Source organism: Rhinichthys klamathensis, unplaced genomic scaffold, assembly GCF_029890125.1.
Source record: "Rhinichthys klamathensis goyatoka isolate OS25496 unplaced genomic scaffold, OSU_Roscu_1.1 h1tg000048l_1, whole genome shotgun sequence".
NCBI classification, from domain to species: domain Eukaryota; kingdom Metazoa; phylum Chordata; class Actinopteri; order Cypriniformes; family Leuciscidae; genus Rhinichthys; species Rhinichthys klamathensis.
In genome coordinates this window covers 1,839,828-1,853,579 of record NW_026606594.1, presented here as the reverse complement: position 1 = coordinate 1,853,579, position 13,752 = coordinate 1,839,828, and the positions used below count along the sequence as shown (strand labels likewise).

General features: G+C 40.8%; 1 protein-coding gene across 1 annotated transcript in view; it reads right to left on the bottom strand.

The window, feature by feature from the left end:
• Nucleotides 1-13,752, bottom strand: part of LOC130082679 (thyrotropin-releasing hormone-degrading ectoenzyme-like) — a 135,334-nt gene that overhangs the window by 38,114 nt on the left and 83,468 nt on the right. Inside the window, exons 8-9 of the mRNA XM_056247513.1 lie at nucleotides 10,787-10,852; nucleotides 5,056-5,243 (exon numbers count right to left, since the gene is read on the bottom strand). Of these exons, the coding sequence (XP_056103488.1) occupies nucleotides 5,056-5,243; nucleotides 10,787-10,852 (254 nt within the window). The remainder of the gene's footprint in view (nucleotides 1-5,055; nucleotides 5,244-10,786; nucleotides 10,853-13,752) is intronic.

The window sequence follows — 13,752 nt, the reverse complement described above, 5'->3', positions numbered from 1 at the left end:
GAGGTTGTTGAGACCATTCTAAGCTCCAGTGCTCCAGCTACGAGGAAACTATATTCACTATTTCGAGAGTTTTTCACTTCTTGGGGTTACCAGCGTCAGTGGGATCCGGTTAACTGTTCAGTAAACACAGTATTCGAGTTTCTGCAAGAACGCTTTGTATCAGGTCTATGTCCTTCCACGCTTAAGGTATACGTGGCGGCCATTGCGGCTTTCCACGCCCTGGTGGGTAGTACATTTTTGGGTCGAGACCCCCTGATCACTCGTTTCCTTCGTGGCACTTTGAGGCTGAGGCCTGCAACTTGCACTAGGGTGCTGGCTTGGGACCTTGCAATAGTTCTAGAAGGCCTATCTGGGGCTCCCTTCGAGCCCTTAGATTTGGTCTCAGAGAAGTTCCTTTCTTTTAAGACTATTTTCTGCTAGCTATTTCGTTCCTATTAGAGTCAGACCTTCAGGCCCTTTCGGTCCCCACCTGCCTTGAGTGCACCGGGGATGGCCAAGGCATTCTTACCCGAAACATGGATATGTTCCAAAGGTGCCTACCATTATTCCGAGGCCTATTGTGCTGCAGGTTTCTGTCCTCCTTTTACATCTGCGGACCAGGAAAGGCTGAACCTCTTGTGTCCAGTGCGAGCACTGGATACTTATGTTCATCGGACATCTTCAATGAGGAAGTCCGACCAGCTATTTATTTGCTTTGGATCACCTAAGAAGGGTCTTCCTGCTTCTAAACAGACGGTTAGTAAGTGGATAGTCGAGGCTATTTCACTTGCATACGAGTACTCTGACCATCCGTGTCCCTTGGTGGTCAGAGCTCGCTCAACGAGGGGTATGGCGGCCTCTAAAGCCTTGTTATTTGGGGTTTCTCTCCAAGACGTTTGTGATGCGGCAGGCTGGTCTTCACCGCTCACATTCGTCAGGTTTTACAGTTTGGACCTGGATGCTGCCCCAGGTTCTCAGGTGCTTAGTGCTTAGTTCCAACAGACTGACACTCAGGTACTTGGAATTCTGGCGTTTTGGGTATTCTCGTTCCCAAAGCGTCAAGTGACGCATCGCGAGTTCCCTCGAAAGGGAACGTCTCAGGTTACTACTGTAACCATAGTTCCCTGAGAAAGGGAACGAGACGATGCGTCACCCTGCCATACTTCCTGCATCCCTGTGATCGGCTTGCTTCGACTTTTTGAAGCTAATGCCGCGTTTCACCGGATGTGCTCTTATGCCTTCCTGGTCATGACGTCACCCGCCCGTGACGCTCATTCTTTCCATTGGACTAGTTGACATTGGTGCTCAGACGCATTCACGCTGGGGGCGTTCCCAAAGCGTCAAGTGACGCATCGTCTCGTTCCCTTTCTCAGGGAACTATGGTTACAGTAGTAACCTGAGACGTTTTTTCTCTGTTAAAGGATTAGTTCACTTTTAAAAAAACTTTTGCTGATAATTTACTCACCCCCATGTCATCCAACATGTCCATGTCTTTCTTTCTTCAGTCGAAAAGAAATTAATGTTTTTGATGAAAACATTCCAGGATTTTTCTCCATATAATGCACTTTGCTGGCCACCAAACGGTTCAAGGTCTAAATGACCGTTCAGCTTCAAAGGGCTTTAAACGATACCAGACGATGAATAAGGGTCTTATCTAGCGAAACGATCGGTCATTTCAAAAATAAATAAAAAAGTTAAAGTTTTATAGGCACAAATGCTCGCCTTGTGAACTCCCCTGTTCGAACTCGTTCATCAAAATGAACGAATCTTTTTTCGAGTCAATGACTCGAAAAAAGATTCGTTCATTTTGATGAACGAGTCAATGACTCGAAAAAAGATTCGTTCATTTTGATGAACAAGTAACAGGAGAGTTCGCAAGGCGAGCATTTGTGCCTATAAAACTTTAACTTTTTTATTTATTTTTGAAATGACAGATCGTTTCTCTAGATAAGACCCTTATTCATCGTCTGGTATCGTTTAAAGCCCTTTGAAGCTGAACTGAAACGGTCATTTAGACCTTGAACCGTTTGGCTACCATTGAAGTCCATTATATGGAGAAAAATCCTGGAATGTTTTCATCAAAAACTTTAATTTCTTTTCGACTGAAGAAAAAAGACATGGACATCTTGGATGACATGGGGGTGAGTAAATTATCAGCAAAAGTTTTTTAAAAAGTGAACTACTCCTTTAACTATCTAGAAACATTCCAGTGATGTTGCTTGATTGCAATACTGCATTGAATTATTGCAGTAATGCAAATTTTCCCCTCAAGGATCACTGAAGTATATAACTTGAGCAATAAGTTTTACGAAATAAGTTTTACAAAGTTATACACCAACCTCACGTAGACCTACACATACCTGCACACTATAAGACTCTATAAGGCTCAGATCCACCTCGGGACTGTAAATAATTCACAGGAGTAACTGCACGTATCCAACACAGTCAAGCCTGCAATGGGAAAATTAATTTGTGCCTTCAAGCGCTAATAAGTTGTTTATATTCTCTATGACATCACCTCAGCACAAAACCTGTGCTGTGAAAAATCCAAACAGAAGTCAGGTAAGATACGAGTGCAAAGGTGTTAATGAAGCAACGTTTCAGCTCCAGACTTTTTACACTTGTGAAAATAACAACAGGATCTATCTTGGACGTGCCAAACGGTCCTTTGATGATTTCAGATTCCAGGTGTGTTGAAGGACAGCGTCACCATTTCAGATATAAACTTCACTTCTCTCTAATATTCAAACTTTTTGGCAACTTTCTAATGACTTATTCAATCTATACTAACTTAATACTGAGGTTTTATAAATGAGAAGAAATCTGTGACCTATAAGCTAACTGCTAATACGCTAACAAGCTGATGTAAACAATCAGATTAGCTGTAGCTGTGACAATTTCAAATAAATATTTAGCATTAAATACAAATTGCAAGATCTTTACAAAACCCTAACTTTTTAAAAACAAGCAGAAATGTTTATAATGCTAGCATGCTAGGCTTCCACAGTAAATGCATTCATATGTAAATGCATTACTATAAACACGTTTTCATTCTTTTTACAAACTGAAGGACGAGTTTAATTAATTACTGGGTAATAAATAACAGACCAAATATGATGTAAATACAGCTGCTGTTGTTTTTAACCCAAAAATATTCCTTTAATGCACGTTTGAAAGAAGAGTGTGGCTCTTTGCTAGCTGGATTATGAAGCTGCTTCAAGAATATCAAAGTGTCTCATAAAAGCCAGCATGTGTTTCAAGTACAACGGTGTGGAAGAAATATCATTTTTCTGTTGAGTTTGGACATCTCCAGACAGACTCTGGACCCTCTATGAACTTTAATGAGATGGCAGTGGACATGAAACACACAGAAGGAGTGTGAAATACATTCAGACTGACCTTCTCTGTTTTCCTTTTGTTGCAGCCAATGTTTCTGTCAGCACATTTTGCTAGGCTGGCTTAAAGCCTCAAGTGAGGTGTTACACTGCATTTACAAAGGTGCCAAATCCCCCTGCATTCTGGCAGGTTGTCTGGTACTCAGCTGAACACCCGCCTGAGGGGCAAAGCAGGAAAGAGACGCCCCCTACTCGCAACACAGCTTTGCTATTGATTCCTGGAGCAGCTCTGCTTCTGAACGCCTCCGCAGAAGACCGCAGCGCTCAGAAAACACGTTCATGTAGGAGGAGACGTTCAAAGCAAGGTGGCTTTGTCTGCTCTGAACAAATGAACTCACGAAAGAGGCGGACAAAAACATTTCTACCTGTATGTTTCATATTTATGACATTAGATGGCTTATGGAGAGCTAGCCTAGCCGTGCAGAATGAAGATAAATCTGATGCTTTTATGATTCCAGAAATTATGCTTTTATCTCACTATAGTTATTGCTATCTCTCCTATTTCTAACTAATAGATTCAACTTTTTACCACCTTTAGTCAAAAAGCAACCACAATAATATTTCCAATAGATTACAAGCTAAGAAATGTTTTCTCATGTCCTGAAATTGCAGGTGTTTGACATTGATATTGTTCTCACCTTGAGAAAGGTTATTATCACTATCTAAATGGCAATACTGATTAACAACCCTCACCACACAGACTCAAACTGACAGTTCAGAAATACAATTCAATTCTTGAGTCTATTCTAACAGTGTCTGATCCAAAACAAAAGGAGGATTTCTAAAACGGATCAGTGGCGGTATTGAATTAATCATCTCAATTTTAACGAAGAATTAAACTAATTTATCTGCCAGTGACACATGCAGTTTTCTGTGACAATGCAGACGGGTGCCAAACAGCATGTGGCGGTGACGGGTTAGCGTAAATCACTAATAATAAATGAAATGCTCAGTTAATAGCAGCTAGATATTGTGTGCATGAACATGATGTGAGATCTAATTCATACAAACTGTGTTGTGTTACTCTTTCTTGTCCTGCTGAAGAAGAAAAAAAAAAACTGTCTAAAATAGTTAACAGGTCTTAGTTGACTATAGCCAGTGAAAACTTTCAAACCATTGTAGGCTGGATTAAGCTCTTTCTTTTAGTAGGAGTGATAAAAGGCAGACAAGATGTGCTAGGCAGTAAACTGTTCACATCCTTTGGATAAGTGAGGAAATCCTCTGGGTTTTCATGCTCTTGTGGGGCGCTAGGCTAGTCTTTTTCTGTCTAGCTCTGCTTATAATCTACATATGGTCTATTCTTCTGTATTTCTTCCAAAATATCTTAAAGTTTAATCTTATTTTGAATCAAAATGGTTTCTTCTCTTCAGCTGCAGAACAACTGTAGGATCTTTTTCTCTCTGAGCTTGATCTGATCACAGGAAACTATCAGAGCATCACTGTGTGGGTTTTTTACATTATTCAGCATTGCAGTGTTCAGCAAACATACAGGCCTCTGCGTATTATGGTGGATTTTCTGCACTGAATTATGAGCTCATGGAGAATCAGAGGTTAGTTGATGAGAAATGAGACTGATGGTGTTTCATTTTCATGCAACAACCACATTTGGCACATTTGAGATATGGCACATTTGATATATAGCACATTCGACATATAGCACATTTGAGATATAGCACACTACCTTTTGTTGAACAGCTCAGGATTCTGGATCTTGGCGTCCGTGTCATAGACAAAGTGCTCTTGGGAGATGGTGACACTATTGTCAAGACTGTCGTTCTTGCTGATGGTGACGACAGGGTAGCCCATCTGCAGGGTCCAGCGGTCCATGACCTGCGTGATGTTGATGTCCTTTCCCTCCCGTTGCATGGCCTGTGACACAAAATATCATACATCAAAACACATCGTACACATACACGGATCACTGTGTGGGGCATCTAACGGCTCAGAGTAGAATACATTGTGTCTGACAGTATCAGTTAAGTGGAAGTGAATTGTGTTGGTGGGCTTTAGGGTTTAGGGACCACCTAATGAAATTAGGTGGACCTAATGATTAATTCAGATTTGATGGCTTTAATGGGTTCTTATGCACATATTTGGAATGATTAAGGTTTTCTTTGTCTTGCAAAACTAAAACCCATTCAGGACTTTTAATTAAAAACTCTCAGTGAATAGAAAGGTGATTAAAATTCACTGTTCTTTTACACCGCACACGGAAGAACATTACAAGGAAATTCCCAGTTATCTAACCTCTCTATACAAGAGAGATGCTTGTAAAGAATTATAAGTCTGATTTCTTCAGAGGAAGCTTCTCCTCCTATTTTATACAAGTAAAACATAAAATTGGATCTCATGGCTCATTAATGAGGAAAGCTTGTAATGTTATTTGTAGGTTGTAAGCTTGTAGGTTATTCTTTGAAAAAAATGCTGCTATAAATGGCTTAGCATAGTGGACAACTGGCAGGTTTCTGTATGAATTGATATGGAAGTTTCCTGTATGAATCGGCAGTCATCGGTCCGAGCCCCACTTGGAGCAGGCCAAGTGGAACCAGTTGCATTGGTGCCGTGACCCGGATGGGACCGGGGTTTAGAGGGGCGAGTCTAATGGAGGCCAGCTAGTAAGAGCTGTACAGGTAAACTTCACTCCCCTGCTCTCAAGAGTTTTGCTCGAGGCTGCTGTCTTTAACGTCCTTGTTAGCGGGCCCATGTGTCAAATTCCAGATGGTAACTAACCTTGTTGAATTTCTTGGAACAGTGCAAGTAGAACCATTCACATTAGCGTAGCGTGACCCGGATACAAATGAGGTTCAGGGGGGTGAGTGTAACGGATAATAAGAGCTATGCAAGTAAACCTCACGCCCTTGACCTAGTGACTGATGCCAAGTCTGTGGGCTTTAGCATTGCTAACCTTGTTAACATGCCCACCTCCTGTACTGGCAATTGCTGATTTGAGCCCCGCTCTGAGCGGGCCGAGCGGAACCGGATGCACTAGAGTTAAACTCTACTGGAATCAACCAAGTTGAGTTTCCCGTGTGCTCTATATGAAGAGTACTTGTTTATCACTTTCAGTGTAAAGTCAGTATTTTGAGGTTTCATTTCAGTCCTGATGCAGCTGTCTGTATCCGCAGTAGACAGTGACGCACCATGCTAGGTTTTGGATCAGAGAATGTCATTGGCTCTACAGATATTTCCAATCATTTCCATTCACGGTATCCTAAAGAGGTGCAGCATTTCATACTTACTGGAGCCAATCAGTAATTGTGTATGAAATTGGTTGTAACCGTTGGAGAGCTACAGTGTTTCTGCAGCAGCACTGAGTCAGTGTGTTGTGGAGACCCATGTGGCGGCAGAAACAAAGTGCTCTGTCAGGCTCTCTTGCATTCTGCAAACTTCAGCTTGACTAGATCAGTCGAGCATGTGAACGTCCCTTCTCTAGTGTAACTAGGACCCTCTTGCTTATAGCAATTGATTATGACCATTGTGAGTATGAAAATATATATCTTCATGTCAAGGATATTATACAGAAAATGTTAAGTGAAACCGGACAACTTATCCCATCTGTCGATGACTCACAGTTTGTTTACCATGTGAATACAGAAGAAGAGGCTCTGCAGAGGCTGATGACGGGAGCTGATGTTCCGACATTATGAATCATTTTCTGTAGGACGCTTTCAGGAAGCTACTGTACCTTTGCCCTGGTGAAAATAATTAAAGGAAGTGTAGGCAGGTCCGGCATGGGTCCTGAGCTCGACAAAGTGCTTTGTGGGCGCTTAGCACTGCCAGATTATTGCAGCAAATTGGATTTCATGAATAGCTAACGAACACAGCGCATATCAGTATTCATTAGATGATGGGCTGTCACGGACTGTTAATATAGCTAAATTCGTCAGTGCCTCACAAACACATTCACTGAGAGGATACGAGGGTCCTGGTTTGGTCCCTTCACATGAATTCACCTTTAAATCCTTTTGAAGAAAATGAAGAAGCGGGCGCCCATCAGCCGACACTTAGGAGAGTGATGTGAATGACAAAACGCTTCATACGATGCTGATAGCTGCAAAATGTCCTGCTGTTCCATTACAAACTATAATAACTTTGAGATTATGCTTGAAAGTAATCTCATTAAAGTCATGACACTTTGTGAGATGAACGCTGAGAGGACTTGTTGAGAGTCGTTTGACTTTAAAAGTTCATCTCTGTGCTGATGACTTGAACCCAACGCTCAACTTCACTGTGATTATAGATGGCCAGCTGTTTCACTCGCTCTTACTCAGTGTCTTAAGCTTTTTTATGTCCTCATCTATTTCTTAAAATGGTTAAATCCTACATATTAGATAATTAAGGTTTTATATTAAGTTGGTATTATTTACAATTGCTCTGGGGTGCATTTCCTGTACATCGACATAACTCGCTGCTTCACTACCATACAATGCATCGTTGAAGAAACTAACTAGCTAGTCATGACTGTTTCCCAAAATCGTGTTGTCGCAAATTGGTAGTTCAACCACGTTGGTTAACGATGTCACGCAGGGGGTGGAGTAATAACTCCTTTTAATGAATCTGTTTGAGATCAAATTAATGCTATATGTTTTGCAATAAATTACGGACATGGCATCTGAGGACTATATCTTATTTTTCTCAATTATTTAGCTTTATTTCCAGATTCAATCATAGGCTCGTTCTTACGTACTAGCGCACGTTCACACATGTGCACTCTTCAACACTCTCAATGAAAGATATAGATTGTATATCTATAGATGAATAACTTTCTCAAGGTAATTAAAATAAGAAAGGTCTTTACCTTGGCTAGAAGTCTCAGATTAAAAGAGCAGGATTTAACAACATTATTTATTTGCTTATCCAATTTGAGTTCTTTGTCAAATAATACGCCGAGATCGATTCATAAGCCGACTGTGATGCAAACACAGCGGCCGAAGATTCATTGGATTTACTCCACCTCTACGGAGACGAGGCCAAAATACCTGAGACGAGGTTGGGTCGAGAGCAGGCACAACAGGCTGAATCCAGTGGCACCACGGCTACAAGCAGTGCCAGGAGGAAGAACGATCCGAAATCAGCTCACATCGGCAGACAAACGAATAGGAACGAGGCACTGCCAAAGATGCCAGGTACAGTTTCCATCTAGTAGAAATACCGCCTTGCTTTCCGCGTCACCGTTTCCTCCCGGGAGCGACGTAAGACATCCGGCGTAAACTCTCCGGTATAGAAAACTCAAATGGAGGAACAAAGGTATTTAATTCTCTTAGATCCTGTTTGATCAGTTTTTCAACAAAGTTTCGAATAGTGAGTAATGTTTGCTTGTCGTAGACCAATGAGGTTGAGACATGTTGAAAGATCAGAGAGAAACATAAAACAATCACAAACAACCAGGGAAGCTGCAGACGGCAAGCCATACACGCCGGCACCATCAACATCTCGCAACTGATATACTGACCACATATTAAGTCCACATGTCTTGCAAACAAGAAACTATGCTTCTAACCACAGGTCGAAAGCTGTCGTTCCAACCACACGACTTTGCGATGCTGTTTGCGAATGTTCATTGGAACGATGGTTTCGGGAAACACAGACTCGTTGAACTATGTTGATAACGACGGAACTTGCGACCATAGGTGGCAAACAATGGTTTTGGGAAACGCACTCCTGCACAGGTGTGTTAGCATATTAGCATTATGTAGTGTCACACCTCCAGCCTTAATTAATTTTGTTATCTTAGCAATTACATCTGAAGCAGCCATATCACCCTGTAGCCCAAGACTGGTTGCCCACTGAAGTTAAGCAGGGTTGAGTCTGGTCAGTACCTGGATGGGACACCTCCTGGGAAAACCTGGTTGCTGCTGGATTAGGTGTTATTGAGGCCAGCAGGGGGTGCTCACCCTGTGGTCTGTGTGGCTCCTAATGCCCCAGTATAGTGATGGGGACACTATCCTGTAAAAACAAACACCGTCCTTTGGATGAGATGCTAAACCGAGATTCTGACTCTCTGTGGTCATAAAAAATCCCAGGATGTCCTTCGAAAAAAAAGAGTAGGGATGTTACCCGGGATCCTGGCCAAATTTGCCCATTGGCATCTTCATGGCCTTCTAATCACTGATCATCCCCATATACGTAGACTAATTGGCTTCATCACTGTCTCCTCTCCACCAATAAGCTGGTGTGTGGTGGGCATTCTGGCGCAATATGGCTGCCGTTGCATCATCCAGGTGGATGCTGCACAATGGTGGTGGTTGAGGAGATTCCCACTTCCATGTAAAGCACTTTGAGTGCTGACAAAAGCGCTATATAAATGTAACAAATTATTATTATTAATAATAATATTTATTAGATGTGGGATAGTCTCACTTGATACTTCCATCCATGAAGGCATATGAGGCATATGTAAATACCATTTGAAGAAACAAAATGCCAATACTAGCACTTGTTTTGCATGTGTGTGATAAAAAAAGAAATGAAAAGATAATTTAAATTGTTTTGTTAAACATTTAATTTAATGTAATTTAATGTAGAAGCTGTGCATTAGCATTAGTATTGCAGCATTAGTTGTCCCGGTAATTAAACTGAAGGAATTATGAGAAATGAAGTCTGACAGTAATGGTCGCTAAAAAAGTACTAGAAAATATGGAGAAATTGAAGCAGCGAATCTCAGGAAACATACCTGTCAGTGTTTTTGTCAGGAGGGGGGCAGTCATGCTAAACCCAATAAATACTGTATTTTTGAGACCTGAGTGACACACCTAAAAGGTGAATTTTCTTTCAACGGTGGATACTTTCTAGATTTTCCTTGGGTTATTCTTGGCTACACCTGAGCTGAAGGGCAGATGCTCATGTTTAATCTGAGAGACTCATCAGGCTTGTCAGCAATTATGTGACACTTCACTAATCTGGTCTGATAAGATTCGAGTAATTTATAAGTTAATTAAAACCACCAGAATCAGCAGCAGCAAGACTTCATAATCAGTATCTGTGAACATTTGCATTTAGCAGGTTACAGTGATCAGATTTCTGGATCAATATGTGACCCTCCCCTGTGGAAAACTTTTCATATTAAGTGAAACCTCAAGTTTAAAAGCATGAATATCAAACGCAACCCAGCCTGCGCATCAAACTCCTTCCAATGTGGCATTTCCATAAAACCCTTATGTGTTGATGTGAGTAGGTGGTGTATTGGCATGAATTGTGAGCCACTGATGATATGCAGTTATATAATGGCCTCTGACCTACATGTCTATGCAGCGCATGAATCTCTGAACACCTGCCTGCAGGAGACGCTCTGGGTGAATTTAAGTAGGTTGAACACATACAATTTCACTCGTCAGCTCGCCGCTCATTGACCCCATCGATGATTCCCACTCGTGGATGGAGGTCTCACACCCAGAAGATGCTTAAGATCTTACCTCTGAGAATTTGTTCCACAAGTCATCTCGCGCCGCGTTCCCATACATGTGCGTCATCAAGTAATCCTGCAAACAGACAGAGACGGAGATCAATATTGGAAGAGAAATAAATTGGACTTGGACAGGAATTGTGAACTTGGGAAACGAAATAAGCCAAAACAATAACATTACTAATCCGCTCAATTCAAGCTGAACATATGCAAATTGGCAGCAGATGTTTGGGTGTGATTGGCTGTCAGTTCAAGGGAGGGCCATAAGGAGGCCAATTAGAGGCTGATTATGTTGTTCAAGTCGATGCTGCATCAGCGTGTCACAGAATGAGTAACATACAAATCAGCAACACAATTTTACAGGAGTGCTAAAGTTATCCATATTAAAATAAACAATCTGGGTTATGAAAAAATAATGGGGGAAAATCATTAATTCATTCAGTGACTAAAAACTTAAATACTCTTACAAAGAAGTACTATGACGATATCTGATAATCATATTCACACAACAAACCGAAAATGTATTTACATGATACCCATGTACAACTTGCTATTACCTAAATTTAGTTAACGAGTTCGTTTGCCCATAAAATCTTTAAGATATTAGTTTAAACTTATTTGGCTTGCTGTCCGCTGGAGAGGGGCTCGATGAAGCAGCTTCAACTCGAGCTCTGATATACCCCCCAGTGGCTAAATGTAGGACCTGTTAATTAAAGGGCAAGGTACCTAAGATGAAGGTGGAGTTTGGGGAGGTGGAGGGATACTGGAACAGCTGATACTAGGGAGAGGTAAGCGGCTGCTTATATACTCTGTTTGTTGATTGAAAGATTGGATGGGCTCGCTCCTCCCTAACTTACGTTTAGGAACTTCATTAACATGGTACTTTTTAAGTGAACATTTATAAATAAGTAAAAAGTGAGCTTTGTGAATAAACACCTCACCATAAGTCAGCAAAGTAAATACAAGTACTTCAACATCAATCACAGACAAATGTGCAAAGTGAATGTAATGTCTGTAATGTTGTATATTACTGAAGCTAAGACACTGGTGGGTGTTCATTTCACTGCTAAAAGACTTCAATCTGTTAAACAGAGGCAGGGCTTGTGCCAAACGCTACATTATCAGTGTGTCTGTTCTGCCCTGCAGTCTCAGTCATACAGGTGGTGGGCGACATGAAGAAGGACTCTGATCCAAGAGAGCACATTTACATTCATCTGATAAGAACATCTGGTGGGAAGCCTTTTCCCTGCTGTGCGAGATTCATCGATAACTCTCAAGTGACCGTGAGCGATAAACCCGTCAACTGTAATCCTCTTCCTGTTGCTGGAGTCAAGAGCACATGCTGACATAAAATAGCATGTTCTCTGTTAATTCTGGGGTATGTGACATACAATGGGCTGATTTCAAACTTCCTTTATACTGTTTTAAAGGGATAATTCTCTCATTTTCCAAACTTCTGTGGAATACAGTCTTGTGTTCTGAAGTCATAAGAGAGCTTTGTGTGATGAAAAGACCAAAACATGGCAGATTTACACAGTTAAATGCCAGCACTCAATACCATTAAACGCACTCAATACTTTTGGCTTTTGAGTGTATTGTGATGCACCAGGTTTGAAAGATTCAATGAGATCTTAGTGAAGATTTAATGTGGATAATCAAAGAAACATGGATTTGGAATGACATGAGCATAGGCAGATTTTATTTTAGGGTGAACTTGTCCTTTAATAAGGTAATTATTTTAGACTTTGTTTCATGAATCAAATCAAAGGGGGCACTTGTTGAAATGTGGATAGGCGTCATGCCGAGAGGTTTGAGCAAATTGCATTGGGATACTGACAGCGTGACCCAGTCCAACTGGCCTCCATCGCTCTACATGCTCTGCTGAGCTCTCAGAGAGGCTGGGATTTGAGTCTGGAGCAGATCCAGATTCATGTTACCATCCTGATGAATCTGTTTTAAACCAGTGCAATTCCTTCCTCCCTCTCTCTCTCTCTCTCTCTCTCTCTCTCTCTCTCTCTCTCTCTCTCTCTCTCTCTCTCTCTCTCTCTCTCTCTCTCTCTCTCTCTCTCTCTCTCTCTCTCTCTCTCTCTCTCTCTCTCTAGAGGAGCTAGAGGAAAGACGAGTAAAAATAAATCTAATTACCATATCAATCAGTCAGAGTAATTTGTGTCTGTGTGAGTGTGTTTATACTCTAAATATCTCTAATAAATTATATAGAAGCCAATTTTAATTTATTGATTTAAAATGTTAAAATGCATGGAAAACTGCACCACTTGAAACAAAACTTGAAACAAAAGAATTGTTTCAACTTGAAACAAAAGAATGCAACTACATAGAGAAAATAACATTTTTATTTTAAATATAACATTTTTTGTTATATTGAGATAATTCAAAATTCAGACTGAATTTTTTTTTGCCTTAAATGTGTCTTTTTGAGATTGTATGCTTAATTGTATATTTGACCATTGTCCCTGCATTCGGCAGGTATAAATTGGCTGCTGAATGAGATTTTTGCAGTATGAAATACCCACTCTGCTCATTTGCATACATTTGCGTAGCAGTGAGGGACCACCCAGAGCCATTTTATTTTTGCAATGACATTTTCCAGTCTGCTTGGCCTATAAGTGTGTATTTTAATGACTGTGTTGCTACCCACCACCGTTTAGTGACCAAAATCTCTTTTATAGTAACAGGAAAGAGAGAATAACATCCAGTGAAATCATAGTGAATCGCATTAACAGCTGTCTACTGTCTATACATAGACTGGGTGATGCTCTATTAAGACTTATACATAGCATGTAAAAATAGTCTTTAATGTCTTGTATGATTTAAAAAATATATATTACTTTTTTAAGTTATTTTATCTTTAAGTTATTTAGTAGCCATGCAGCATAATGCTGGGAAAGCTTTGATGTTGAGAGTGTACTTGTGATGCCGAAAAGTCCGTCTAGTTAGACAGCTAGATCTAAAGACACA